This window comes from Microtus pennsylvanicus, chromosome 3 (genome assembly GCF_037038515.1).
Source record: "Microtus pennsylvanicus isolate mMicPen1 chromosome 3, mMicPen1.hap1, whole genome shotgun sequence".
Taxonomy (NCBI): domain Eukaryota; kingdom Metazoa; phylum Chordata; class Mammalia; order Rodentia; family Cricetidae; genus Microtus; species Microtus pennsylvanicus.
This window is the reverse complement of record NC_134581.1, coordinates 120,047,475-120,074,840: the sequence shown is the minus strand read 5'-3', so window position 1 is coordinate 120,074,840 and position 27,366 is coordinate 120,047,475. Positions and strand designations below refer to the sequence as shown.

The 27,366-nt window shown below is 45.6% G+C and overlaps 1 protein-coding gene across 2 annotated transcripts in view; it reads left to right on the top strand.

Annotated features, from left to right (window-relative positions):
• The window catches only part of Rad54b (RAD54 homolog B), a 67,358-nt gene extending 45,500 nt beyond the window's left edge, over positions 1-21,858 (top strand). Inside the window, exons 8-14 of one of the 2 annotated variants that reach the window (XM_075966964.1) lie at positions 2,205-2,344; positions 11,290-11,574; positions 14,640-14,815; positions 15,181-15,442; positions 18,499-18,565; positions 18,735-18,935; positions 21,480-21,858. In XM_075966964.1, coding sequence (XP_075823079.1) covers positions 2,205-2,344; positions 11,290-11,574; positions 14,640-14,815; positions 15,181-15,442; positions 18,499-18,565; positions 18,735-18,935; positions 21,480-21,700 — 1,352 coding nt within the window. In that variant the 3' untranslated portion in view covers positions 21,701-21,858. The remainder of the gene's footprint in view (positions 1-2,204; positions 2,345-11,289; positions 11,575-14,639; positions 14,816-15,180; positions 15,443-18,498; positions 18,566-18,734; positions 18,936-21,479) is intronic. The other variant, XM_075966963.1, reaches the window with a different exon arrangement.
• The last annotated feature ends 5,508 nt before the right edge of the window (positions 21,859-27,366 follow it).

The following is a 27,366-nucleotide window of genomic DNA, read 5'->3' as shown; positions in this document are numbered from 1 at the left end:
CCCAGGTCAAAGTATCCTGGCAGTCAAACCTCCTGTCATAACCTTGAGGGAGCAAGAGTAGTTCTGAACTCTCTGACCTTTAGTCCACTTCTGTGGGTTCCCACAGTGAAACAGGGATGTGTTGGCATTCATGTCGTAGAGTTGTGAGGGCCAGGGGAGTGGATTCACGTAACCGGGACTCCCTGTCGTTTGGTGAGCTTTTCGCGTCCCTTCCAGCTATGTTTTGTGTGTGCTGCAGTGCATAGCTTGGTGCCGGGCAGCGCTTCTGGCCTAGTGTGTTGGAAAGGTGAGCAGATCCTGCATAATACAAAAGTCTCCTTCCGTCTTGTGCTTTCAGCTTAGGCCTAACTTAAAGTCTGATAAGTAACTTCCCTCTCATACTTGCTTTCCACGTCGCCATTCTTCAGTCTGCCGTTCTGGCAGGAGAAGGAAGGAAGTTTATCCACTTCTAATAGTGCTTACCAGTCTCCATTTTCTGCTCAAGGTTCCACTCCCTAGCATTTTACGCTTAAAAATTTTTATTTCCCTGTATATGTATATCTCTGTGAATGTATGCTGTGTGTGCATGTGGACATGGAAGCCAGGAGGGGGTGTCAATGTCCTGGAACTGAAGTTTCTGTTGGCTGGGAGCTGCCACGGTGCTGGGGACTGAATCCAGGTTCTCTGAAAGAGCCATCCCTCCGCCCCACATTCCCTACTGGATTGGATGCTTCTGGAATGAACTGTGGGTGTGATATCTGCGTGATCTTGTCCTCCTTGTGTCCTTTATGCATGCCAGAGCCCCTGTGAAGCTGTAACTGGAAGAGGGAAGGACTATAAATAGCCGCTTGTTCCTTTTCTAAGTCTTCTCACAGATATAAGTATCCCATAGCCACAGAGAAGGGCCAACTCCGCCTCCTTTTTGTAGCAAGTTGGGGTAACACATTTTTAAACAATTCGGTTCTTGGGCTAGTATTAGCCATTACTAGTGGTGATATTTAAAACTATGCTGTAAAAGTGACTTTGAGCTAGGGGGTGACACTGGGTTCCCATGACCCAAGCGTTTGGAAGAGAGTCAGGATGGCTCCTGAATTCAAGGCCAGCCTTCTCTACACACTGAGTTCTAGGTCAACCAGAGTTGTCAAGACTAGCCGCCCAGTACTTAGCTGTTTATGTGAGTTGACTGCTCTGACCCTTAGCCAGGTGATGAATTTTTTTTTTGTGCTGCTCCACAAAGCCATATTTAATAAAAAGAATGAGTTAATTAAAGCAGATTTTCTTCAAAATTCAGCCATCTTTTAACAACATCTATCTATATATTAGGTACAGAGAAGATCTAATTGAGAAAAGTATAAAGATTCGATTATATAATGTTTTAATCTCAAAGAATCAGAACATTGGGTATTTATAAATAGTTTGAGTTCTGCCAACCATTACATGAGCACTTTTGAAAAATGCCTAAGTGGCCCTGATGTTAATATTATAACATTATCATTTATAATATTATAAAAAATACAACATATAAATTTAAATATATAATCCTATAAAATAATTATCCTAGGTGTTTTACTGTAGATTTTTAAAACTTCTACATATAGACACAGATAATAACTTGAAATACATTACTATTTTGGGAAAAATGAGTGTCCTAAAACCATGCAGCAAAAAAGTATCACTAAGTCCTGTAAATATGTTTACCTTTAGGTTTAAAAATCCACATGAACTTTCTTTAAATTTCTAGTAGTCAAAATAAAGGGAAATTTAATTAAGAAACTGCAGGTTTTTTCTATAACAAATTCTTTTCTTTCTTTCTTTCTTTCTTTTTTTTTGTGTGTTTGCCTTTTCTTTTTTTTTAATTAATTAATTTATTTATTAAAGATTTCTGCCTCCTCCCCGCCACCGCCTCCCATTTCCCTCTCCCTCCTCCAATCAACTCCCCCTCCCTCCAGGTGATGAATTTGTAAACATCCTGTTCAGGGTACTCAAGGGGAAGGTGGGTTCAAAACACCAGCAGCCAGACTCTACAGCCTGTCCCCAGACACTCTGCTAAAACTACATGTAAAAATTCACACAACTATTGATATTTGAAGCTTTGATTTTGCTGTTCTTCCTGAGTTTTAGGGTGTTTGTTTATATTTACTGCTGTCAGGGAAGAAGGCACGAATTTCTTCAGAAACCTGTTATACAAGACAACTCTAACCTCTCATCACTTTTCCTTTCCCTAGGCACCCCCGTGCAGAATGACTTGCAAGAGTTCTTTGCATTAGTGGACTTTGTTAATCCAGGAATATTAGGCTCCTTGTCGTCCTACAGGAAAATATATGAGGAGCCCATCATTATGTCCAGAGAGCCCTCTTCTTCCAAGGTATAATTCACTTTAATGATTTTTTTAAAATGCAGTATGTCTGGAAGAATCATAATTTTGGTATTCACTTTCATACCGTATTTTATTAAATCTAAGGTACTTCTAGTAATAATCGATACCACTGTTCTGTGTATTATTAAAGAGAGCATCACTAAAATTGTAAAGAAAACATTGATTGTTAAAAAGTATCCTAGGTGCTGAGGCGGGACTTCTGGAATCTAGGACAGTCTGGGGTACAAAGTATGACTCTATTTAAGACACACATGTGAGTGCATACACACACACACACACTCTCTCTCCCCCCACATTCTGCCAGATGTAGTGGCACATGCCTTTAATCCCAGCACTCAGGGAGGCAGAGGCAGGAGGATTGCTGTGAGTTTGAGGCAATTCTGGTCCACATAGTGAATTCAGGATAGCCAGGGCTACATTGTGAGATCCTGTGTCCAAAAAACTACACCCCAGTGCTCCCCACCCCACCTCATCCAACGCACAACACTAAACCCTACTTTGTTATTTGTTTTTGGTGAAAGTCTCCTGACTTTGACCTGATCTACCAAACACAGTTTTATCTGATGTGAAGTGGATCAAACCGAGGGCTTCTTATATGCTAGGAAGCAGTCTAAAAATTGATCAGCATCTCCAGTGCTACATCTTGTTCTAGAGAAGTTAAATTATAAAGGTAATCTGTCAGCATATTTTTATTAAGCATTTTACACAATTCAGAATTAGTGTAAAATAATGACTTATGTGAATATTTAATAATTGCATGGAAAATGTTCATGGTATAGTATATAAGAAGTGTTAGTTACTTATTGACCTAATGATTTTGTTTTTGAGACAGGATTTTTTTATCTAGGCCAGACTGGCCTGGAATTCACTGTCTAGACCAGGTTGTCCATCTGCTGGGTCTATTAAGTGCTGGGATCAAAGGCAAGTGCCACCACACCCAGCCTAATATAACACACACTTTAAACACTGCAAGTAGATCAAAGGCTAAGAGGTACACACTGGAGGATCCAAGATGAGCCAGAACGAATCTTCCCTCTTTGCACCAAGCTTCATTCCAGTAGCTTGAGGTTTTCCTGTGTTGTGTGCAGCATGCATGCTACAGACGTGTGTGCTCAGAGGACGCGTTCAGTTTTCCTGCGTTGTGTGCAGCATGCATGCTACAGACATGTGTGCTCAGAGGACGCGTTCAGGAGTTTTCCTGCGTTGTGTGCAGCATGCATGCTACAGACGTGTGTGCTCAGAGGACGCGTTCAGGAGTTTTCCTGTGTTGTGTGCAGCATGCATGCTACAGACATGTGTGCTCAGAGGACGCGTTCAGTTTTCCTGCATTGTGTGCAGCATGCATGCTACAGACGTGTGTGCTCAGAGGACGCGTTCAGGAGTTTTCCTGTGTTGTGTGCAGCATGCATGCTACAGACGTGTGTGCTCAGAGGACGCGTTCAGTTTTCCTGCGTTGTGTGCAGCATGCATGCTACAGACGTGTGTGCTCAGAGGACGCGTTCAGGAGTTTTCCTGCGTTGTGTACAGCATGCATGCTACAGACGTGTGTGCTCAGAGGACGCGTTCAGGAGTTTTCCTGTGTTGTGTGCAGCATGCATGCTACAGACGTGTGTGCTCAGAGGACGCGTTCAGTTTTCCTGCATTGTGTGCAGCATGCATGCTACAGACGTGTGTGCTCAGAGGACGCGTTCAGGAGTTTTCCTGTGTTGTGTGCAGCATGCATGCTACAGACGTGTGTGCTCAGAGGACGCGTTCAGGAGTTTTCCTGCGTTGTGTGCAGCATGCATGCTACAGATGTGTGTGCTCAGAGGATGCGTTCAGTTTTCCTGCGTTGTGTGCAGCATGCATGCTACAGACGTGTGTGCTCAGAGGACGCGTTCAGGAGTTTTCCTGTGTTGTGTGCAGCATGCATGCTACAGACGTGTGTGCTCAGAGGACGCGTTCAGGAGTTTTCCTGTGTTGTGTGCAGCATGCATGCTACAGACGTGTGTGCTCAGAGGACGCGTTCAGGAGTTTTCCTGCGTTGTGTGCAGCATGCATGCTACAGACGTGTGTGCTCAGAGGACGCGTTCAGGAGTTTTCCTGCGTTGTGTGCAGCATGCATGCTACAGATGTGTGTGCTCAGAGGACGCGTTCAGGAGTTTTCCTGTGTTGTGTGCAGCATGCATGCTACAGACGTGTGTGCTCAGAGGACGCGTTCAGGAGTTTTCCTGCATTGTGTGCAGCATGCATGCTACAGACGTGTGTGCTCAGAGGACGCGTTCAGGAGTTTTCCTGCATTGTGTGCAGCATGCATGCTACAGACGTGTGTGCTCAGAGGACGCGTTCAGGAGTTTTCCTGTGCTGTGTGCAGCATGCATGCTACAGACGTGTGTGCTCAGAGGATGCGTTCAGGAGTTTTCTTGCATTGTGTGCAGCATGCATGCTACAGACGTGTGTGCTCAGAGGACGCGTTCAGGAGTTTTCCTGCGTTGTGTGCAGCATGCATGCTACAGACGTGTGTGCTCAGAGGACGCGTTCAGGAGTTTTCCTGCATTGTGTGCAGCATGCATGCTACAGACGTGTGTGCTCAGAGGACGATGGGTTCCTGGGATTATACACGAGTCAGTGTTCTGTACCTGCTGAGCTATCTCACCAGCTCAAAGTAGCTGTTTCTGCTAGATTAAAATAGACTTTAGGTTTCTGATAGTTCTGTATAGAGCTATAGTTTCTATCTTTTCTTTAAAAGCTTTATTACATTTGTAACAAAATTTAAACTCTTAAAATGTAAGGAGAGTATTTATATATGGGAATAAATATTTATATGAAGGATATGTTTAAACTTCTCTGTCAAGTTTTTGTATGCTCAAAGGATTCTATAGAGAATTTAAGCCGGGCACGGTGGCGCACGCCTGTAGTCCCAGCTACTCGGGAGGCTGAGACAGGAGGATCGCTTGAGTCCAGGAGTTCTGGGCTGTAGTGTGCTATGCCGATCGGGTGTCCGCACTAAGTTCTGCATCAATATGGTGACCTCCCGGGAGCAGGGGACCACCAGGTTGCCTAAGGAGGGGTGAACTGGCCCAGGTCGGAAACGGAGCAGGTCAAAACTCCCGTGCTGATCGGTAGTGGGATCGCACCTGTGAATAGCCACTGCACTCCAGCCTGGGCAACATAGCGAGACCCCGTCTCTTAAAAAAAAAAAAAAGAATTTAAGCATATATTTTATTAATATTATGTTTTGACTTAAAATATACATTTATGTAATGAACAGTGTATAATGATTTTGAAAGTTTCAACAGTCTCCTGTGCTAGTAAATTAAATTCATTTATTCTTTCAGAATTTCATACCTGCATACAATGTATTTCATTCATATCAGTACACACTGTTGCCCTGCCAATCCCTTGTGGACTGATGGCCCCATGCCCTTCTCTGAGTCCATGAGCACAGCCCTTATGTGTTCTCCGCAGCCCAGCTGGGGCTTGGGACCCCTCCCACAGACCATGAGTGCAGCCCTCATATGTTCTCCTCAGCCCAGCTGGGGCTTGGGTCCCCTCCCACAGACCATGAGCACAGCCCTTATGTGTTCTCCTCAGCACAGCTGGGGCTTGGGTCCCCTCCCACAGACCATGAGTGCAGCCCTTATGTGTTCTCTGCAGCCCAGCTGGGGCTTGGGTCCCCTCCCACAGACCATGAGCGCAGCAGCCCTTCCTTATGTGTTCTCCGCAGCCCAGCTGGGGCTTGGGTCCCCTCCCACAGACCATGAGCGCAGCAGCCCTTCCTTATGTGTTCTCCGCAGCCCAGCTGGGGCTTGGGTCCCCTCCCACAGACCATGAGCCCAGCCCTTATGTGTTCTCCGCAGCCCAGCTGGGGCTTGGGTCCCCTCCCACAGACCATGAGTGCAGCCCTTATGTGTTCTCTGCAGCCCAGCTGGGGCTTGGGTCCCCTCCCACAGACCATGAGCCCAGCCCTTATGTGTTCTCCGCAGCCCAGCTGGGGCTTGGGTCCCCTCCCACAGACCATGAGCCCAGCCCTTATGTGTTCTCCGCAGCCCAGCTGGGGCTTGGGTCCCCTCCCACAGACCATGAGCACAGCCCTTATGTGTTCTCCTCAGCACAGCTGGGGCTTGGGTCCCCTCCCACAGACCATGAGTGCAGCCCTTATGTGTTCTCTGCAGCCCAGCTGGGGCTTGGGTCCCCTCCCACAGACCATGAGCCCAGCCCTTATGTGTTCTCCGCAGCCCAGCTGGGGCTTGGGTCCCCTCCCACAGACCATGAGTGCAGCCCTTATGTGTTCTCTGCAGCCCAGCTGGGGCTTGGGTCCCCTCCCACAGACCATGAGCACAGCCCTTATGTGTTCTCCGCAGCCCAGCTGGGGCTTGGGTCCCCTCCCACAGACCATGAGCACAGCCCTTATGTGTTCTCCGCAGCCCAGCTGGGGCTTGGGTCCCCTCCCGCAGACCATGAGTGCAGCCCTTATGTGTTCTCTGCAGCCCAGCTGGGGCTTGGGTCCCCTCCCGCAGACCATGAGCGCAGCCCTTATGTGTTCTCTGCAGCCCGGCTGCTGTGAGCCCATGGAGTCCATGGGTGCTGTGGCCCTGTCAGGCCCAGAAGACACTGGCTCGCTCTGCTGTCCCCACCTCAAGCTTACAGTCTTTCTCCCTGGTCTTGTGAGAAGTTCCCTGAGCCTTGCTGATGATTTTTTTTGTTATTTATTTATTTATTAAAGATTTCTGCCTCCTCCCTGCCACCGCCTCCCATTTCCCTCCCCCTCTCCCAACCAAGTCCCCCTCCCTCGTCAGCCCGAAGAGCAATCAGGGTTCCCTGCCCTGTGGGAAGTCCAAGGACCACCCACCTCCATCCAGGTCTAGTAAGGTGAGCATCCAAACTGCCTAGGCTCCCACAAAGCCAGTACGTGCAGTAGGATCAAAAATCCATTGCCATTGTTCTTGAGTTCTCAGTAGTCCTCATTGTTGGCTATGTTCAGCGAGTCCGGTTTTATCCCATGCTTTTTCAGACCCAGGCCAGGTGGCCTTGGTGAGTTCCCGATAGAACATCTCCTTTGTCTCAGTGTGTGGGTGCACCCCTCGCGGTCCTGAGTTCCTTGCTCGTGCTCTCTCTCCTTCTGCTCCTGATTTGGACCTTGAGATTTCTGTCCCGTGCTCCCATGTGGGTCTCTGTCTCTGTCTCCTTTCATCGCCTTTCATCAGGAGGATGCCTATATGTTTTTCTTTGGGTTCACCTTCTTATTTAGCTTCTCTAGGATCATGAATTATAGGCTCAATGTCCTTTATTTATGGCTAGAAACCAAATATGAGTGAGTACATCCCATGTTCCTCTTTTTGGGTCTGGCTTACCTCACTCAGGATAGTGTTTTCTATTTCCGTCCATTCTTGCTGATGATTTTAAAGATGTGTATCATACAACTGTCATATGAAGGCTTAATGATATATTCTATATCACACACACACACACACACACACGAGCATAATTGTCATAAACAGTGTATAAAGCTCCCTTTCATAAGCCTAGAGTGTGTAAGAGAGCCTGGTATCATCTTTCTGAGATGTCTCCTCATGAGTTGTTGGTCAAAGGTGTCTGGAAATCCCCCCAAATATTGGTTATTGCTATTGCTCTTGGTTGTCCATCAGAACTTGATGTTAAGACCCTATGCCTAGGATAAGACCACACTCTTTGATCGCAGGACATGGAGAAATGGAGTTGTCCCTGACCAGGAAGCTTTCCTTGTACTGAAAGGTTCTGTGCAGACTCCTGGGAGAGGAAGAGTCAAAAGTCTTATTTGTTGTGAGTCCTGTGATTACAGTAACAACTGGTGTGCAGGATCTCACGGACGCAGGAGCAGCATAGACCTGGCAGCAGTAACTGGGTGCTTGCTGATGTAAGGCCTGTTCTACAGGAGGAAATACATGCCTGGCATTGTAAATGGGGCCAAGAGCCTCTCCTTGGGAGCTCAGAGACTCCAAGTGTTATTCTGCTAAGTGGACATAGTATCTAACTTTCTTCTGTTCTTTTTTTCTTTTCTTTTAAATTGATTTTATTGAGCTCTACATTTTACTCTGCTCCCCTCCCTGCCTCTCCCCTTCCCTTCAACCTTCTCTCATGGTCCCCATGCTCCCAATTTACTCAGGAGATCTTGTCTTTTTCTACTTTGCCTGTAGATTAGATCCATGTATGTCTCTCTTAGGGTCCTCTTTACTGTCTAGGTTCTCCAGGATTGTGATTTATAGGCTGGTTTTCTTTGCTTTATGTTTAAGAATCACTTATGAGTGAGTACCTTTCTTCTGCTCTTATCTTTATACCGTAGATTAGTACAGCTCCCAATCCTCAGAGAAGTTTATTTGTACAGTGGCTAGTAATTAACACAGAAACTCACAGCTGGTGAGAGTTCAAAGAATACATGTCTGTGGAGTACTCAGTCACAAATGGGACGTTTATATCACACAGCCCCCTGCAAGGCTCAAGAACTGTTGCAGAAGAGAGAATGGGAAGAGCATAGGAGCCAGATGCCAGGGAGGATCAGAGCAAAACACTGTTGTGCCAGTGGCTACAGCAGCCTTGGTTTCTGTCCAAGATCAGTTCAGTCAGATTCCATTTTGGAGGGGCCCATGAGCCTCCACTTCTAGCTGAGAAGCTAATGACAGTTGGTGGCTTCTGGGAGAGCGACAGTCAGTTTCCTTTAAGAATGTGGCCTCTAGTAAGTCCACCATGCTCCAGTAGATGGCCCACAAAAATGAGTATGTGGGTAGAAAACTGAAGTTGGTGGGTGCTTAGCCACTGTTCTGTTGCTATGAAGCACACTATGACCATGGCAGTTTGTTTGTTTGTTTATTTTGTATACAATATTCTGTCTGTGTGTATGCCTGCAGTCCAGAAGAGGGCACCAGACCCTATTACACATGGTTGTGAGCCACCATGTGGTTACTGGGAATTGAACTCAGGACCTTTGGAAGAACAGGCAATGCTCTTAACCTCTGAGCCATCTCTCCAGCCCTGACCATGGCAGTTCTTATAAAAGACAACATTTAATTGGGGGCTGCCTTACAGTTTCAGAGGCTTAGTCATTATCATCATATCAAATCAGGAGCATGGCATCAGGCATGACAGTCATGGTATTGGAGAAGATGAGAGCTGCATCCTTATCCACAGGTGGGGGGAGGGGAGAGAGAGAGAGAGAGAGAGAGAGAGAGAGAGAGAGAGAGAGAGAGAGGACAGAGAGAGAGACACAGAGAGAGAGACAGAGAGAGAGAGAGGGGACAGACAGAGAGAGAGACAGAGAGAGAGACAGAGACAGAGACAGAGAGAGTCAGAGAGAGACAGACAGACACTGGGCCTAGTGTGGACTTTTAAAACCTCAAAGCTGATCCCCGTGACCATTTCTTCCAATAAGGCCGCACCTCCTAACCCTTTTAATCCTTTCAAATAGTGCCACCCCCAGGTGACTAAACATTTAAATACTAAGCCTTCAGTGGCCATTCTTTTTTTTTTCCTTTTTTTTATTGATAAAAGGAGAATAAAGAAAAGAAAGAAAAAAAAAACCAAATTTCCACCTCCTCCCAGCCTCCCATTTCCCTCCCCCTCCTCCCATTCTTCTCCCCCTCCTCCCACCCCTCTCCCCTTCCCCCCACTTTTCTCTCCCTCCCTCTCCAGTCCAAAGAGCAGTCAGGGTTCCCTGCCCTGTGGTAAGTCCTAGGTCCTCCCCCCTCCGTCCATATCTAGGAAGGTGAACATCCAAACTGGCTAGGCTCCTACCAAGCCAGCACATTGCGTTGGATCAAAACCGCGTGCCATTGTCCTTGGCGTCTCATCAGCCCTCATTGTTCGTCATGTTCAGAGAGTCCAGTTTTATCCCATGCTTTTTTTGGTAACAGTCCAGCTGGCCTTGGTGAGCTCCCAGTAGATCAGCTCCACTGTCTCAGTGGGTGGGTGCACCCCACGTTGTCCCGACTTCTTTGCTCATGTTCTCCCTCCTTCTGCTCCTCATTGGGACCTTGGGAGCTCTATCCAGTGTTCCAGTGTGGGTCTCTGTCTCTATCTCCATCCAACGCCAGATGAAAGTTCTAGGATGATATGCATGATATTCGTCAGTATTGCTCTAGGATAGGGTCATTTCAGGTTCCCTATCCTCAGCTGCCCAAGGAACTAACTGGGGGCCTCAGCTTGGGCACCTGGGATCCCCTCTAGGGTCAAGTCTCCTGCCCATCCTAAAGTGGGTCCTTTAACTAAGAAATGGGGTTCCGTGCTCCCCTATCCAACCTTCCTTTATCCCGATCCTCCTGTTTCCCCAAGTCCCCCCTCCTTCCCTTCTACCTTTTCTCTCCCCATCTCCCCTTACCCCCATCCCACCCCACCCCCAACATCTTCAGTGGCCATTCTTATTCCAGCCTCCACAGTGGCTCATAAAAAACATTTAGGAAGTTGGGAGGTGTGAGGACTTGGGATTCATCTGGGAGGAGATGGAGGGAGGAGTAGGGGGAGAATATGATAAAAATACACTGTATGTGTATGTGAAAGTCTCAAAGAATTAATAAAAGGTATATATTTTTGAAAGATTGTGATGGGTTTTTGCTTGGTTTCCTCCAGGGCTAGTACTTAAACAGAGGGCCCTGCGTATATTCTGCTATTGATTAGACTACCACTATGGTGGTTGTGCTTTCTGTCCCGTACCTGCATTTCATTTCTGGGGGAGGACGGTCCCATGTGGCTTGTAATCTCAGTACTCTGGAGGTAGGGCCAGAAATCTGTGCTATGCGGGGAGTCTCAGGCTAGCCTCAGCTATGTGGTGGACTTTGTCTCAAAAGCCACCCCTTTCTCCCCATAAAATGTGATGGAAATAATTGATCTGGTTTAACATTATATAATATTTAATGCTCAATTTAACCATAACAACAGGCATTTTTTTGCATATCACTTTTTAAGTATGCTCTTTTTTCCCATAGGAAGAAAAAGAGTTAGGAGAGAGAAGAGCAGCTGAACTCACTGGCCTCACTGGCCTTTTCATCCTCAGAAGAACTCAGGAAGTCATCAATAAGTACCTTCCCCCTAAGATAGAGAGTGTTGTCTTTTGCCGCCCAGGGGCACTTCAGGTTGAACTCTACCGGGAGCTGCTGAGCTCTCAGTCCATCAGGTTCTGTCTCCAAGGACTGTCAGAAAATCACCTCGTCTGCATAGGGGCCCTAAAGAAACTGTGCAACCACCCTTGCCTTTTGTTCCGCCCTGTAAAGGTATGTCATATGCATGGAAACGCAGGCCTGAGATGAGGGCGGTGTGGCGTGGGAGTGCCAGGAGGCCGGCTGTGCTCAGCCCTGGCATTTGGGAAGGTTTCATATGCTCAGTAGCCGCTCCTGTGTCTCAGCCTTTCGTAGGTTTTGTGAGATACTAACAAATACTGAACTTAACTATTAAAATAATTTATTTTTCTTTTTATAAAAGTAAGACATGACTTTTGCATAAAATTTGGAAAATTCACAAAAAGAAAATAAACAAAATTGGTATGGTGTGCACACCTGTAATACACACAATGTGGGAGGCAGAGGCAGGAGGATTGCTTTGATTTTGGGATCAGCCTGGGCTACAGAGTAAGACTCTATTGCAGAACATAAACAAAACAAAAATAATGTTATACTCTCCACCCTGAGAAAACCACATTTTGGTATTATTAATAGTACTAGCTGATAGTTGTTAATACTGAGAATAAACTGCTTTTCTGGTTTTATTTTGTTTATTCTTCATAAGCTATTTGGAATAAATGCTTACTGTCTTTCCTTTTCTGTTAAGGGGATTTTCTTGCTGTTTAGCCAAGGCTGGCATTGCATCCCAGGCCCTAGTGATTCTCCCACTTCAGCTGGCACAGTGGCTGCTGTTTAGCCATGGCTGGCATTGTATCAGAGACCCTAGTGACTCTCCCGCTTCAGCCGGCGGAATGGCCGGGCCCAGGAGCACCTGCTACTGTGCTCAGCTCCCGTCCCTATTCCAGTATGGCCAGGGCTGCACAGAGAAAAGGAAAACAGGCACTCAGAGATATTTATGTATAATCTTATTCTAGAACATTTCCCAGATTAGATTCCTTTTATAGGTGTGAATTTGGATGATGATGTAGTTGAGCCAACTGTTTGCATATTTAATGACTGTAAGGCAATATTAAGGCATGGCAAGGATTTCGGAGATTAGGGCTGGTTCCTTACAGTTATACCCGTAGTTCTTTTGCTCTGAGAGCATCTCCTGCAGCTCAGGTTGGCCTTGATTTCATGTGTAGCTGAGCAGGACCCTAGATCCTGGCTCTGATAGCCTTTGTTTCCCAGCAGCTGGGTGATGGCCATGCACCACTGCTCCCTGCTCTTCCTTTGGAACTTTGGCAAATTTGGGACTTAAGTTGTATCTGTGAGCATTGGTTTTCTTATCTGGAATGTGGAGCTAATAATTAGCTCATTGTGACATTTTAACAAGAAATCATAGAAAGAACCTAGCAGAACGCCTGGTTAAAGAAGTTGTACAGTAATCACTAATGATATTTCCATCTCATCCAGGAAAACTTTTATTCAATTCTTTATATAGTGACTCAAAATATGTTCCCCAATAAAAACATTTCTAAACAATACTTTGGGCACTAGCTTATATATGAGATCATTAATTATATACTTAAAAAATGGAGTGTTCTTACAGAATTTTCCATGTTCATCCTATGGGGGTCCTATTTCCTTAATTTGTCATAGAAATGAACTTTAGGTAATTCTGCAGAAGGCTGGGTTATAATAATTTATTAGGCAAATTTTAAGAAACAGATTCTATATACAGTGATAAACATGAAATTGTTTGGGCCTGATGCCCAGGTAAGAATAGAAGCCAAAAACTTTTCCTTAAAAGGAAGAAATTATGATGGCTTAGAATATATTACTTAATTTAGAAAGTTTTTGCATATTCTGTGTGTGTGTGTGTGTGTGTGTGTATGTGGTATATAAATGTGGTGTGTCTACCCCATATAAATTTTTTATGGTGTAACCATATTCAAATATTTAAACTAAACCCTGGGTCAAGACCTCTTCAGATTATAGGCATCTTATGTAGATCTAACCTGATACAAGTTCTTCAAGTAGTATAGATATTCAGTCAAATGACTTGACCTAAGTATATTTTGGATGCATGTGTGAATAGTCAAATTACAATTAAATATGCCCAGAAAGATTTGTCTAGTACAAAAATTAGGGTATAGCATGCATGGGCATAAGGGGATTTAAACATGTGTGTAGCAATTACTCAGTGAAATAAGGTCCGGGATGGACCAGTGTGGGAAAAGGACTGGGCAGGCCTGGCAGCCACGTCTTTAATCTCGGAGTTCTGTCTACTTAGGGAGTTGCAGGCCAGACGGTCTGTAAGCTGAGACCCTGAGAGAAGAAAGGGCTCTGAGTCAGCACACGGCCTTCTGTAGAATTGCGATAACAGCAGAGGGAGGAAGCTTTCCAGGCAGACAGAGGTGTGGTCTGAACACGGTTTCAGAGGAAGGAAGAGACCTGCCACCCCTGAGCATTTAGCCTAAAGGGGATTGTCACTGAGTCACTTTCATCTCAGCTTGTGTGTTTCTGTGCCAACCAGACATTTTTAGGGAAGAATTTCAGAGGTGCTTGGAATAAAGTAACCAGAGTCTATTAGTAAAATAGGGTCCTGGGTTCAATATCAGCATACCCCCACCCCAAATCCTGGGATTATAAGCAAAATGTGTTATAAGATAAAATTTAAAATTTTAGCTTATTGATGACATCATTCTCTTCCTTCCTTCCTTCCTTCCTTCCTTCCTTCCTTCCTTTCTTTCTTTCTTTTCTTTTTGTTTTTTTTAAGGCAGGGTTTCTCTGTAGCTTTGGTGCTTGTCCTAGAACTAGCTCTTGCAGACCAGGCTGAACTCGAACTCACAGAGATCTGCCTGTCTCTGCCTCCTGAGTGCTGGGATTAAAGGTATGTGCCACCACTGCCTGGTGACGTCATTGCTCTTATGAAGAAACTGATATGACTCATGGCTCAGGCAACTGTTGTGCTTGTTTGAGTTTGTCATCTGGCAGATGCTGTGAGCCACCTACAAATCAAGGGAAAACGTGATAGGGAGGAAAGGGGACAGTGATAGGGAGTAAGAAGAATTGATAGGACGGGTCAGGGTTTGGGAAGGGCCAAGAACTCTGCGGGAGGCATGGCTGCTTCCAAAATGGTAATTATGACCTGGAAAGATTGACCTCACGGTTAGCTGGGCTTCCTCCTTAATAAAGCAGCAGCCATGAGCCAGTGTTAACTCCCATTTGAACAGGGAAAAGAATGTAGCTCAAGCAGTGAAGAAAATGAAGAGAGGAACCTATGCCAAGGCTTGCTGACCGTGTTCCCGGCCGGCTACGACCCTCTCCAGTTCTCTGAGAACGAGTCTGGGAAACTGCAGGTGCTGGGGAAGCTCCTGGCGGCCATCCATGAACTTCGTCCTACTGAAAAGTAAGCCCTGCACCAGCCCCCGTGGTACTGTCCACCGTGCCCTGCCTCTGCAGTCCCTGCCTTGGGTTACTTTTGCCAGTCGCCCTCTCACGTGGAGGTGAGACCTAGGGTTCTGTGTACCTGATACCCTGAGCTCCTTCCTTTCGAGGAGCCTCTGCAGGTTTTAAGGCAGGGACTAGGGAGATGGCTCGTGGTTAAGAGTCCATCCTGCACACAACTCGGTGGCTAACAGCTGCTCCTAACTCTGCCTGCCATTGCTGCTCCTTCTGTCATATTGGTGTTGCTATTTCCCTTTAACTCAGAAACAAAAGATCAAAATACTGCCTTAAAATGTTATGTAACGAAGTTTTGTTTTTGGTTGACAGAGTGGTTTTGGTGTCCAACTACAGACAAACCCTGAATATTCTAGAACATGTATGCAGGCGTCATGGATATGCTTGTGCAAGACTTGATGGCCAGACACCAGTGTCTCAAAGGCAGCAGATTGTTGATAGTTTCAACAGTAAATACTCTACTGATTTTATTTTTTTATTAAGTTCCAAAGCTGGTGGTGTGGGACTTAATCTTATTGGAGGATCTCACTTAATTCTCTATGATATTGACTGGAACCCAGCTACTGACATCCAGGTAGGAATGTTTATGCATCAAGTCTACACTGTGAATGCCTAGGAAATCAAGTGATGCGTAAATAGTTGTTGGGTATGGGGCTCTTGTTTTGTGTCAGGCACCTGCTGACTGTTCTCCGTTTGCCATCTCCTTAATTCTCGCAACATGTCCACGTGTGCATGTATGAAGCCCATGTTTTCTGTATGAAGAAATGGAAGCTTGTTATTCAACCTGAGAGTTCACAACCAGGCTTCATGTCACACTGTGCAACAGGCTTGCAGGGTGTTCGTGACCCTTGGGCCATTTGTATAGACTGCAGTAAGTCTGCAGCATTAACTTTAGGAAACTGAAGAAGACCAAGGTTTTCCTCAGCACACAGTCTACTTTGGTGTATTTTGAGGTTTTCGGCATATAGATTTTTCTCCTAGTTGGTATTTTCATCATGGGATGCTAAGACAGCCATGAGTTCAGAGGGTTGAGGAGGCAGCTTACTCACAGTTACAGTTTTACAAGAACACGAAGATCAGCAGATGCATGAGGAGTCCACGAGGGACCAGACATACGCTCCGCACGTCCCTCCTGCAGAGCTGTCTGAACGGCACTGGTGAGCAGGCACCAAGGTTTGCCGTTCAGGGTCTTTGCTGGGAGTTGGTTCTGTGGACGTGGACGTGCCTCCAGGACAGTCTGATGGATTTATTCAGTCCCTCCAGAGTCAGTCAGATCATACCACGTGAAGTGTGATATTTCATACAAGGGAAGTTGAAGGATGTTTGGAGAAATGAAAACCGCACTGACTACAGACTAAAGTTTCAGCAGGAGAGAAAAGAATTGAGGGAAAGAGAATAACCCTGACTTCAGGATTCAGGCTGCCTGTCACAGAGAAAACAGGCATTTTCTTGGTTCTTTAAGTGGCCTCTGGTTTGTTGGTGTTGGGGGTGATACTCTTTGAAATCTTACCTCACAAATTAAGGGATTTTTTTCGTAAGCTTTATATCAGCAGACAGTTTGTGGTAGAGATTGATGGCTGAGCTTGCTGATGTTGTCCTGTACCTGGTGAGGGTGAGGGACAGCCACATGCTTCATTGTTAGTGAGAGGAACACAGCAGCAGGCGTCATGGACTAAGGACATGAGGGCCTAGATCTCTTGTCCCCATGCGTGTTGCTGTCACTCTTCAGCGAGAGCCATTTTTGGGGGCGTGCAGAAGGTTAAACACCAGCCCTTTACTGCACAGTGTCATTGTCAGCACCGAAAGCCCAAAGCGGTCACAGATGCCCTTTGGGATTTGCAAGGGTTTATTAGTCGCCTAGTCCCGCCGTGCCCAGGCTGTACTTGGTTCTTTGCATCTTGGCTGCCATGTTTTATCAGGATACCCATCTCACTGCTGCATGGTACTCCTGTAGCTACTTCACATGCCTCCGTGCAAGCTCAACCTCCCTCGCTGAACCCAGGGCGAAGATGTACAGAGGGCCAGTGCATGCAATGGTGTGTGTGTGTGCAGGCCGGAGGACAGTGCATGCGATGGTGTGTGTGTGTGTGCAGGTCGGAGGACAGTGCATGCGATGGTGTGTGTGTGTGTGCAGGTCGGAGGACAGTGCATGCGATGGTGTGTGTGTGTGTGCAGGCCGGAGGACAGTGCATGCGATGGTGTGTGTGTGTGTGTGCAGGTCGGAGGACAGTGCATGCGATGGTGTGTGTGTGTGTGCAGGTCGGAGGACAGTGCATGCGATGGTGTGTGTGTGTGCAGGTCGGACAGTGCATGCAATAGTGTGTGTGTGTGCAGGTCGGACAGTGCATGCAATGGTGTGTGTGCAGGCCGGAGGACAGTGCATGCGATGGTGTGTGTGTGCAGGTCGGAGGACAGTGCATGCGATGGTGTGTGTGTGTGTGCAGGTCGGAGGACAGTGCATGCGATGGTGTGTGTGTGTGTGCAGGTCGGAGGACAGTGCATGCGATGGTGTGTGTGTGTGTGCAGGCCGGAGGACAGTGCATGCGATGGTGTGTGTGTGTGTGCAGGCCGGAGGACAGTGCATGCGATGGTGTGTGTGTGTGCAGGCCGGAGGCCAGTGCATGCAATGGTGTGTGTGTGTGTGCAGGTCGGAGGACAGTGCATGCAATGGTGTGTGTGTATGCAGGTCGGAGGACAGTGCATGCGATGGTGTGTGTGTGTGTGCAGGTCGGAGGACAGTGCATGCGATGGTGTGTGTGTGTGTGCAGGTCGGAGGACAGTGCATGCGATGGTGTGTGTGTGTGTGCAGGCCGGAGGACAGTGCATGCGATGGTGTGTGTGTGTGTGCAGGTCGGAGGACAGTGCATGCGATGGTGTGTGTGTGTGCAGGTCGGAGGACAGTGCATGCGATGGTGTGTGTGTGTGCAGGCCGGAGGCCAGTGCATGCAATGGTGTGTGTGTGTGCAGGTCGGAGGACAGTGCATGCGATGGTGTGTGTGTGTGCAGGCCGGAGGCCAGTGCATGCAATGGTGTGTGTGTGTGCAGGTCGGAGGACAGTGCATGCGATGGTGTGTGTGTGTGCAGGCCGGAGGCCAGTGCATGCAATGGTGTGTGTGTGTGTGCAGGTTGGAGGACAGTGCATGCAATGGTGTGTGTGTATGCAGGTCGGAGGACAGTGCATGCGATGGTGTGTGTGTGTGTGCAAGTCGGAGGACAGTGCATGCGATGGTGTGTGTGTGTGTGCAGGTCGGAGGACAGTGCATGCGATGGTGTGTGTGTGTGTGTGCAGGTCGGAGGACAGTGCATGCGATGGTGTGTGTGTGTGTGCAGGTCGGAGGACAGTGCATGCGATGGTGTATGTGCAGGCCGGAGGACAGTGCATGCATGCATTGGTGTCTGTGCAGGCCAGAGGACAGCTGCAGGAGCTGTTCTCCCTTACACTGTAGGTTCTGGGCCTCAAACTGGGATTGTCAAGCTGTTGCTTTTACCTGTTGAGCTTGCTGGCATCCTATTTTTTTTTTTTGAGCTTTAGTGAAATTCAGAATTCCGTATGGTAAATATAATCCTGAAAATTGCTCATGTGCAAGGGCCATGAGTCTCTGCTGTACTCAGAACTCTTGTTTTGTCTAGGCTATGTCCAGAGTATGGCGAGATGGGCAGAAACACCCTGTGCATATCTACAGACTCCTGACTACAGGTAAAGAGCTTTCATGTGACAAAATGTATCTCCTTAGAGTTTTCCTTTTGTTAGCTTGTGCTTCGGTATCTGGAATGTATTCTTTCGTCAGATAATAAGTAGTAGATGTGTTTTACCCGTCACAAACAGTAGATGCCAGAAAGGAACCTCATGGGTGTTTGCTCCCCAGGTACAATCGAGGAAAAGATCTACCAAAGGCAGATCAGTAAGCAAGGCCTCTCGGGGGCGGTTGTCGACCTGACCAGGTCATCTGAACACATCCAGTTCTCGGTAGAGGAGCTTAAAGACTTGTTCACGCTACACGAAGATTCACCGTGTGTGACCCATGACCTGCTTGGCTGCGAGTGTGGAGGCGGAAAGGGTCCCACTGGTGAGTTGTGTTGGTTTCCTCAGGCAGCCAGATTGTCTCTGGAAACCTTCAGGGTTTCCTGTCTCTGGGGCTGGGGGGTGGGTGCTAGAGAAGTGTTCAATAGAACTTTGTTCTCCTCTTGCTTTCATCTCTGACTCTGTTGTTGAAGAAATTAACTTATGTAGCAAATATGCCTGGTAGGGTGGCTTCAGAGTAAGGAAAACATTTTACATTTTATTACAATGCCATAAAAATCCTGTGCTTAGTGGAATTACCTATTGTTTGTTTAAGTCATGTAAGATTTGCTTATAACGGGGCCAGACTTTAAGAGGCGCTCAGAAGAAGCGGCTGTACTCCTCATACTCCTCATATTCTTCAGTTATAATTCAATTATAATGATATGTATTTATTAGGAGGTAGATTATTTTACTGTTTTAGGTTTTGAGACAGGGTCTTACTATGTAGCTCTGGCTGATCTGAAGTTTGTTATGTAGACCAGGCTGACCTTTATCTTCCAGGGATCCTCCTGCCTTAGGGGTAGATTTAAAACTTCAGATAAATGTTTTCATTTTTCTCTTTATGGCCATTTGATCTTATTATGTACTTTTTTCTTTTTGGTTTATTTCATAAAACCTTTTCTTTTCTTTTTTTTTTTTTTTAAAAAAAGTCAAGTTCTTGGGCTGGAGAGATGGCTCAGAGGTTAAGAGTGTTGCCTGCTCTTCCAAAGGTCCTGAGTTCAATTCCCAACAACCACATGGTGGCTCACAACCATCTGTAATGGGGTCTGGTGCCCTCTTCTGGCCTGAAGACATACACACGGACAGAATATTGTATACATAATAAATAAATAAATATTTTTAAAAAGTCAAGTTCTTGTTATATAGCCTGGGGTAACCTCAGATTCCCCTTTATAGCCCAGGCTAGCCTGGAATGTAACATCTTCTGGCCCAATCTTCCAAGTGCTAAGGTTATAGGTGTGCACTGCAACGTCTGTCTTTTCCTGGTATTTGTTTGCTTATTTATATTTGTTATGGTAGTTAGGGATTCACCCCAGGATCTCACGGATGCTAGGAAAGCTTCTCTTTCTGAGCTAGATCAATAACCTTTTTAGTTTTTTATTGTGAAGTATCATCTCACCAAGTTGCCAAGGCTAGCCTTGAACTTGCAATGCTGTCTCAGCTTCCCAAGTGATATTTAGACCTGATCTACTAGGCTTGGGCTTCTGTTTTAATGTATTTAATGTAATGCTCTTTTTCTCTTTTTTTCAGTTGAACTCTTGGCTTAATGATTTCTTTCTTCCTTCCTTCCTTCCTTCCTTCCTTCCTTCCTTCCTTCCTTCCTTTCTTTCTTTCTTTCTTTCTTTCTTTCCTCTCTCTCTCTCTCCTCCCTCGCCCCTTCTTCACCCCCCCCCCCGCTGTCCTAGAACTCAGAGATCTGCCTGCCTCTGCCTCTGGAGTGCTTGGATAAAGTTGTATGCCACCACTGCTCATGTTGCCCGGCATGGCTTACTGACTTTCAAACTTATTTTCTAAAATGATTTTTAACCCTTTAAATTTTCTTCTATGCCAAACCCCATAAATTTAATGTGTAGTCTTCTCATCATCCAGTTTGACATATTTCATATTACCTATTGTTATTTCTTCTTTATTCATGATTTATTTAGAAATATTCTTTCAGTCCTAAACACTGTACACATGAGCTGTACTAAGTGGACTCAGCAGGTTGTGTGTGTGCGACAGTAGTTATTATAGAAGACGCGTAAGTTTCCAGGGGATGAGTGGGGTGAAAGCAGTTGGAGGTGTGTAAATGATGTAAATACGATAAACTCACCCTAAGTTTTTAGAAATAGCAATATGCTGGGTGAAGGTGGGTCCCTTCCCCTCAGCTGCATTATCCTCTGTTATATGAAAATATCATAGTTTACCCGCCACACTACAGATGTGTAATTAGTTATAGACTTATAACTTACACACTGTTTTCATACAGTCAAGTGTGTCAGGGAACTTATCAGTGTCCCTGGGTGTCTCACGGCTGCCTGTCATCCCAGCTGTAGGGTGTGACCTGCACACACATGCACATGCCCACGTGCAGATCCACAAACCATGTAATCAGAAAGAATACAAAAATCCTAAAGACTCTTACTTGATGAGTTCCTCAGCAGTTTCATGACCCTTCTCATAGCAAGCCATTTTCCAGTCTTTTAGTGTGCTTGCTGCTGCAGAACATTTATGAATAAGTTCTGGCCCAGATTTGCTTTTATAAACCTGTCTGACCTCTTAGACATTTATTTATTGGTGCTGGAGATAGAACCAAGGATCTTATGTACCCAAGCCCAGGGCTCACAAGTGACTCCACCTTCGACTCTCTCCCATAGGGCTTAGATAACGGACTGTGGACTGACGAGCCTTTCTTTGTGACATTATTCATTTGGTGTGTGCCAGAGGCTGGGCACTCACTGAGTGCACAGTAACTGCCTATCAGTGTTTGTAAACAGGGTGATTGTTTTAGCTGACTGTGCGGTGGGCACATGCTGTCCTAAGGTGTCTCGTTGTTCCCTTATTTCAGATGACGCACTGGACGCCCCTGTCACCTCCAGACAGTGTCAGCTCGGCCCTCAGCACCAGAAGTCCCGTTCCCTGAGACCTTTGTCCATGTCGCAGCTGAAGCAGTGGCAGCATTTTTCTGGAGACAATTTAAATCTTACAGACCCATTTCTGGAAAGGATAAGGGAAAATGCATCATTCTTTTTCCAGAACGTAACCAACCAGGCTCCTACCGTGAAATGAAGGACTACTTTGTAACGTTCCTTTGCTACCCTTAAAATTTCATAAAATTTTGAAAGTTGGCAGAATTATTTGAATTATAATATATTATTTGAATTATAACAGTGAACTTTGTTTCAAATATGCCAATTTAAATACAGTAAAAGCTGAATTGTTTGTTTCCTCGTGTGTATCCTTCAGTGTTGACAGTGATTGGTGATGCACTGTCTCATCCGTCCATGGTGAGTCCAGCATTGGTCCGCTTCCCCCGGGCACACTTTCCACCATGTCTGTGTAGTTCATTAGCACATTGCTGATGGGGCTTAGGGGTTTTTTGCTGTTTAATTTTTGTGGTTCTCTGTGTATCCTGGACACTCACTGCCTGATGACAAGTTGGCAAAGATTCCCTCCTTTAAGCTGTCTCTTCTCTCTGAAGATGGTGCCCTCTGCTGCGCATGCGGGCTTTGTCGTTGGTGCTTTTAGAAATGGAGACTAAGGAAGGGAAGGCACACGAGGAATGGGAGTGGGCCATAGAACTGGGAAAAGCGCGTGCGGAGGAGCCCAGCAGGGCTGTAGACCTGGGCTCCTGTCAGGGAGCTGAGCGCGTGCCGTGCCCTAGAGCTGCGAAATGCGTTTCCTGGGGAGGAAGCTCCTGCCCATGCCCCGGTTATGAAGGGTCTGTGCTCTCCTTTAGCAGTTTACAAACTTCAGGTTTTGATCTTAAATAGATTTTGTGCATGGAAACCCAGTTTCCCCAGCACCATTGCTAAAACAGCTTGTCTTTTCTCTGCAGTTTTGATAGTTTTACCAAAGAATTGGAAAGCTGTAACTACAGGTTTATTTCTGGATCTGATCTTCAGTCTGGTCCACCGTGGTTCCGTTGTTTTTACTGTGGTTGTGTAATATGCTTGGAGATCATTTATTATGGTGAGGACAGCTTTAGCTGTTTGGGGCCCTTTGTGCTTCTAGATATACTGAGATTCTTTTTCCTGGTTCTGTGAAGCATGTCATTGGATTTTAATGAGATTTCATTTAATCTGCAGATTGCTTTAGGTAATATAAGCATTTTTACAATATTAATTCTACCAAAACATGGGCTGCCTTTCCGTCTTCTAGTATGCTCTTCAATTTAATTTTTTCAGTGCCTTGAAGAAGCCTGAGCTAATGGGCCAATCAGTTTATAACTAATGTAGACTTCTGTGTGATTTCTTTGGGGCTGAACGGCTGTAGGACTGGGTTGGACAGAAACCCCAACAAGAGAAGAAAGATGGATGCCCCAACGGTACAGAAAAACTTTGGGTGACTGTCCAGGCAGTGAGATGTCTTGTCAGTTCTGGAGCTTTGGAAGTTGCTGACAATGCACTTCCTGTTTACTTAGGTAATATCATATCCTTCTGAAGTCTTTGATGGAGTTGAAGAACTTATAGTTATAGTTTTCATTAGTTATGATAAAAGATAAAGTATATATAAATATTGTAACTGTAATTCTTGTTTGAAACCTGTTTTGTTGTATGTTTTACTATGTTAAAGTTAAAACCTTCCTTTTTATTTAAACAGAAAAGGGGAGGTGATGTGGGAATCCCCTCTGAATGCTGTGATTACCATTAATGAATAAAGAAACTGCTTTGGACCTATAGCAAGGAAGAACTTAGGTAGGCAAGGAAAGCTAGGCTGTATGCTGGGAGGAAGAAGGCAGAGTTGGAGAGAAGCCATGGAGCTGCTGGAGACACTCTCAGAATCAAGGAAGATTGTGATGGTTTGAATAGGATTGGCCCTTAGAGATTCATGTGTTTGAGTGCTTGGCCCACAGGGAGTGGCACTGTCAGGAGGTGCAGCCTTGGTGGAGGAAGTGTGTCTCTGTGGAGGCGGGCTTGGAGGTCTCATGTGCTCAAGATTCACCCAGTGTAAGACACAGTTGCTTGTGCTGCCTGCAGATCAAGATGTAGAACTCTCGGCTCTTTCTCTACCACCATGTCTGCCTGCACACCACCATGCTTCTCGTTGTGACAATAATGGACTAAACCTCTGAACTGTAAGCCAGCCCCAATGAAATGCTTTCCTTTATAAGTGTTGCTGTGGTCATGGTGTCTCTTTATAGCAATAAAAACCCTAATGAAGACAAAGACTTTGGACCTTGGTACACCAGGTTCAGACTCACTTCTCCCAGATGTTGAGAGGCCCTGCTAACATCTGGGCTGCATCTATAGAACATACTCTCTCTTCTCCTAGCCATCGACTCTGCTGTGAAGCACTGAACACATTTCCCTCTTAACTGCTGACTTGCTTTGCCCTCTTCCCACTCGACTGAGTTCCTTGAAGACAAGGATTTCATTTTATCCATGCTTGTTCAGTCTCTGGGCCATCTGTGACCCGAGGCACACAACAGCTGCTCAGAGCTTAAGTGACTGATGTCCTTCTCATTGTTAATGGTCTGTTGGGTTCTTGGCTTAGTAGATTTCATTTTAAAATACTAGGTCAATCAATATCTGAGCACAGAACTTTGTTCAACACTTAAAAAGACCAAAAGAGGAACTGTGGGGTGTCTCAGAGGTCAGGGCCCTTGCTACGCAGGCCTAAGACCCGCAGATAGGTGGAAGGAAAGCACAGACCCCCATGCATGCCCACGCTCATCACACGCAGCTAAGGATTGCTTTGTTTCTTAAGAGATGTGGGACTTTTGAACAGTGTTGAGAGTGAAAGACTATGGGGACCTTTGAAGTGGGGCTAAGTGCACTTTGCATTATGATAGGATCAGGACCCTTCTGGGTACCTGGGGTGGAATGCGGTGGTTTGAATGAGGAGCGTTCCCCACAGGCTCAGGTCCCTGAGTACTCGGTGCCCAGTTGTTGGCACTGTTTGGGGAGTATAACTTTCTCAGGGGTCCCCATAAAAGCACACAAGGAACTTCAGTTCTGTGTCTTTGTCCAGGAGTGGACTTGGCAAGGCTGGTCAAGGGCTGGAGCCAGTGCCTTGAAGGAGATTTCCTTCAAGTTTGCAGTTTCTGGGGACCCGACTGCCATACCTCCCTGCCATTTTATGGGCTCTCCCTCTGGAACCATAATCCACAATAAAAGTCCTTAAAAACTACCACCACCAACGAGACCACAGAAGAACGCAGATTCTTTTTGACTCCATGGCTTCTATCAGTCTGTCATAAGTAGGTAGTAATAGTGTGGTGGTTTGAGTGAGATTGGCCTCATAGATTTGCATGCTCAGTCCCCAGCCGGTGAGCTGTTAGGACAGGGATAGGAGGTGTGGCCCTGTTGCAGGAGTGTGTCAGTAGGGCTGGGCTGTGAGGTTTCGAAAGCCCATGCTAGGCCCATGTCTCCGCATTCCCACCTGTGGATCAGGATGTAACTCTTAGCTACTATCTCACCATGCCTGCCTGTGCTACCATGTTCCCTGCCATGATGATAATGGACTGACCTCTCAAACTGAGCCAGCCCCCAGTTAAGTGCTTTTTTAGTAAGAGTTGCCTTGGTCATGGTGACTCTTCACAGCAACGGAATACTTAAGCTATGGAAGAGAGCCACAGGAACCTAGTTCTAGAAAAAAAAAATCTATATTACACATGGAATATAGGACTAAGGGCTAGCATGAGGACTAAGCCAGAAGGAATAGCAATTATAATATAGAATTCATTTCTAGTTGCATACATATACCTTTTATTGTTTTTTTATTGAGAAAAGGAAAAAAAGTTTCCCCCTCCTCCCAGTCTCCCATTTCCCTCCCCCTCCTCCCACCATATATACCTTTTATATAGTTTTACACTTGTACCCTTGTTTTTAAGTGACAATGTAAATATATTTAATTATGTTCCCATTAATTAATATTGAATCTCTGAGTTTAAAACATAAATGCCTCCGATCCGACATAATTCAAGTTCTGGAAATATTCTACACCCCCTTTAGCAGGGTGTGTGTAATAAGGAGAAATAAAGTCCAGCTGTGTTTCCATCCGGGGTCAGTTAAGACCCACAACTCCACTGTGTGGGCAACTTTGTCTTGATCCTGTGGTAGCCAAATTGCAATCCCAGGACTTGCAGGAAGCACACACAACCAGCAGATGGTGCTGTTTCTCTGATTTGATCCCAGATGACTATTGTGTCCTACAGGGTTTGAAATGAGTTTAGTTTTGGTGTTCGAGGAAGGATTCAACATGATTGCTGTAAAAGGATATTATTTTCTCCTTCCTTGTGTAATAGAGATTTGTTTTTGGCTAGGACTAGTTTCCTGTTTTTCTTCCCTAGCTAGTCTTTTCTTTACCCTGAGCTGTTTCAAGACCCCGTTTGCTGCCCACAAAATCAATACCAATTTAGAATTTAACTTTTATCATTAAAAAAATACTGTGGGGGGGGGAAGCCTTCTGATTCAGGTGATGCTTTATTGGGATTGCACAGCTCAAAAACCTGGAGTGTTAGGTGCAATTTAACCATTATACATTTTGGGAGTCACAAAAATCATATTATTTTTGAAGTCCCCATGTGCTTACTGCCTTTCCTCTCAGGCAAAAGTCTGGATCAGCAGTGCCAATGTCTGTAGGTGGAGTCAGGGAGATGCCATGGAGCCGCCAGAGGGGAAAGATGTGAGCTGCCAGCTAGAATCTTGCCAGTAAGCCATGAGCTTCATAGAAAAATATAAAATAATGGAAATGGATTAATTTTAGATGTAAGAGCTAACTAGCAATATGCTTAAGCTATTGGCCAAACAGTATTGCAAATAATACAGTTTCTGTGTGATTATTTTGGGAGTCTGGGTGGCCAGGAAACGAACAAGCAGCCTCCCCCAACACTTCATTAGCAGTTATCACTATGAAGGTCTCCGAGTCACTATCATATGCCAGAAACACATATATCAAGATGTTTTTTTATTGTTTTTATTGCGCTAAACATTTTTCTTTGCTCCCCTCCCTTCCTCCCCTCTCCCATGACTGCCACACTCCCAATTTACTCAGGAGATCTTGTCTTTTTCTCCTTCCTGTTTGGATCCATTATGTTCTCCTTGTTGCCTAGGTTTTCTGAGGTTGTAGACTGTAGGTTGGTTTTTCATTGCTTTATGTCTAAAAGCCACTTTTGAGTGAGCACATATGATATTTGTCTTTCTGGGTCCAGGTTACCTCACTCAATATGATGTTTTATAGATACATCCATTTGCCTGCAAATTTCAAGATGTCATTTTTTTGTGCTATATAGTGCTCCATTGTGTAAATGTACCACATTTTCTTAGTTCATTCTTCGGTTGAGGAAGATCTAAGTGGTTTCCAGGTTCTGGCTTTGACAAAATAATCTGCTCTAAACGTAGTTGAGCACATGTCTTTATGGTATGATTGAGCATCCTTTGGGTGTTTTCAAAAGGTATTGCTTGGCCTTGAGGTAGATTGTTTCCTAATTCTCTGAGAAATCGCCATACTGATTTCCAGAGCAGCTGTACCAGTCTGCACTCCCACCAGCAATGCAGGAGTGTTCCCTTTACCCCACATCTTCTCCAGCATAAGCTGTCATCAGTGTTTTTGATCTTGACCATTCTGACAGGTGTAAGATGGAATCTCAGAGTTGTATTGATTTGCATTTCTCTGATGGTTAAGGATGTTGACTATTTCCGTAGGTGTCTTTCAGCCATTTTAGATTCATCTGTTGAGAGTTCTCTGTTTAGGTCTGTATACCATCTTTTTTTTTTAATGGATTATTTGTT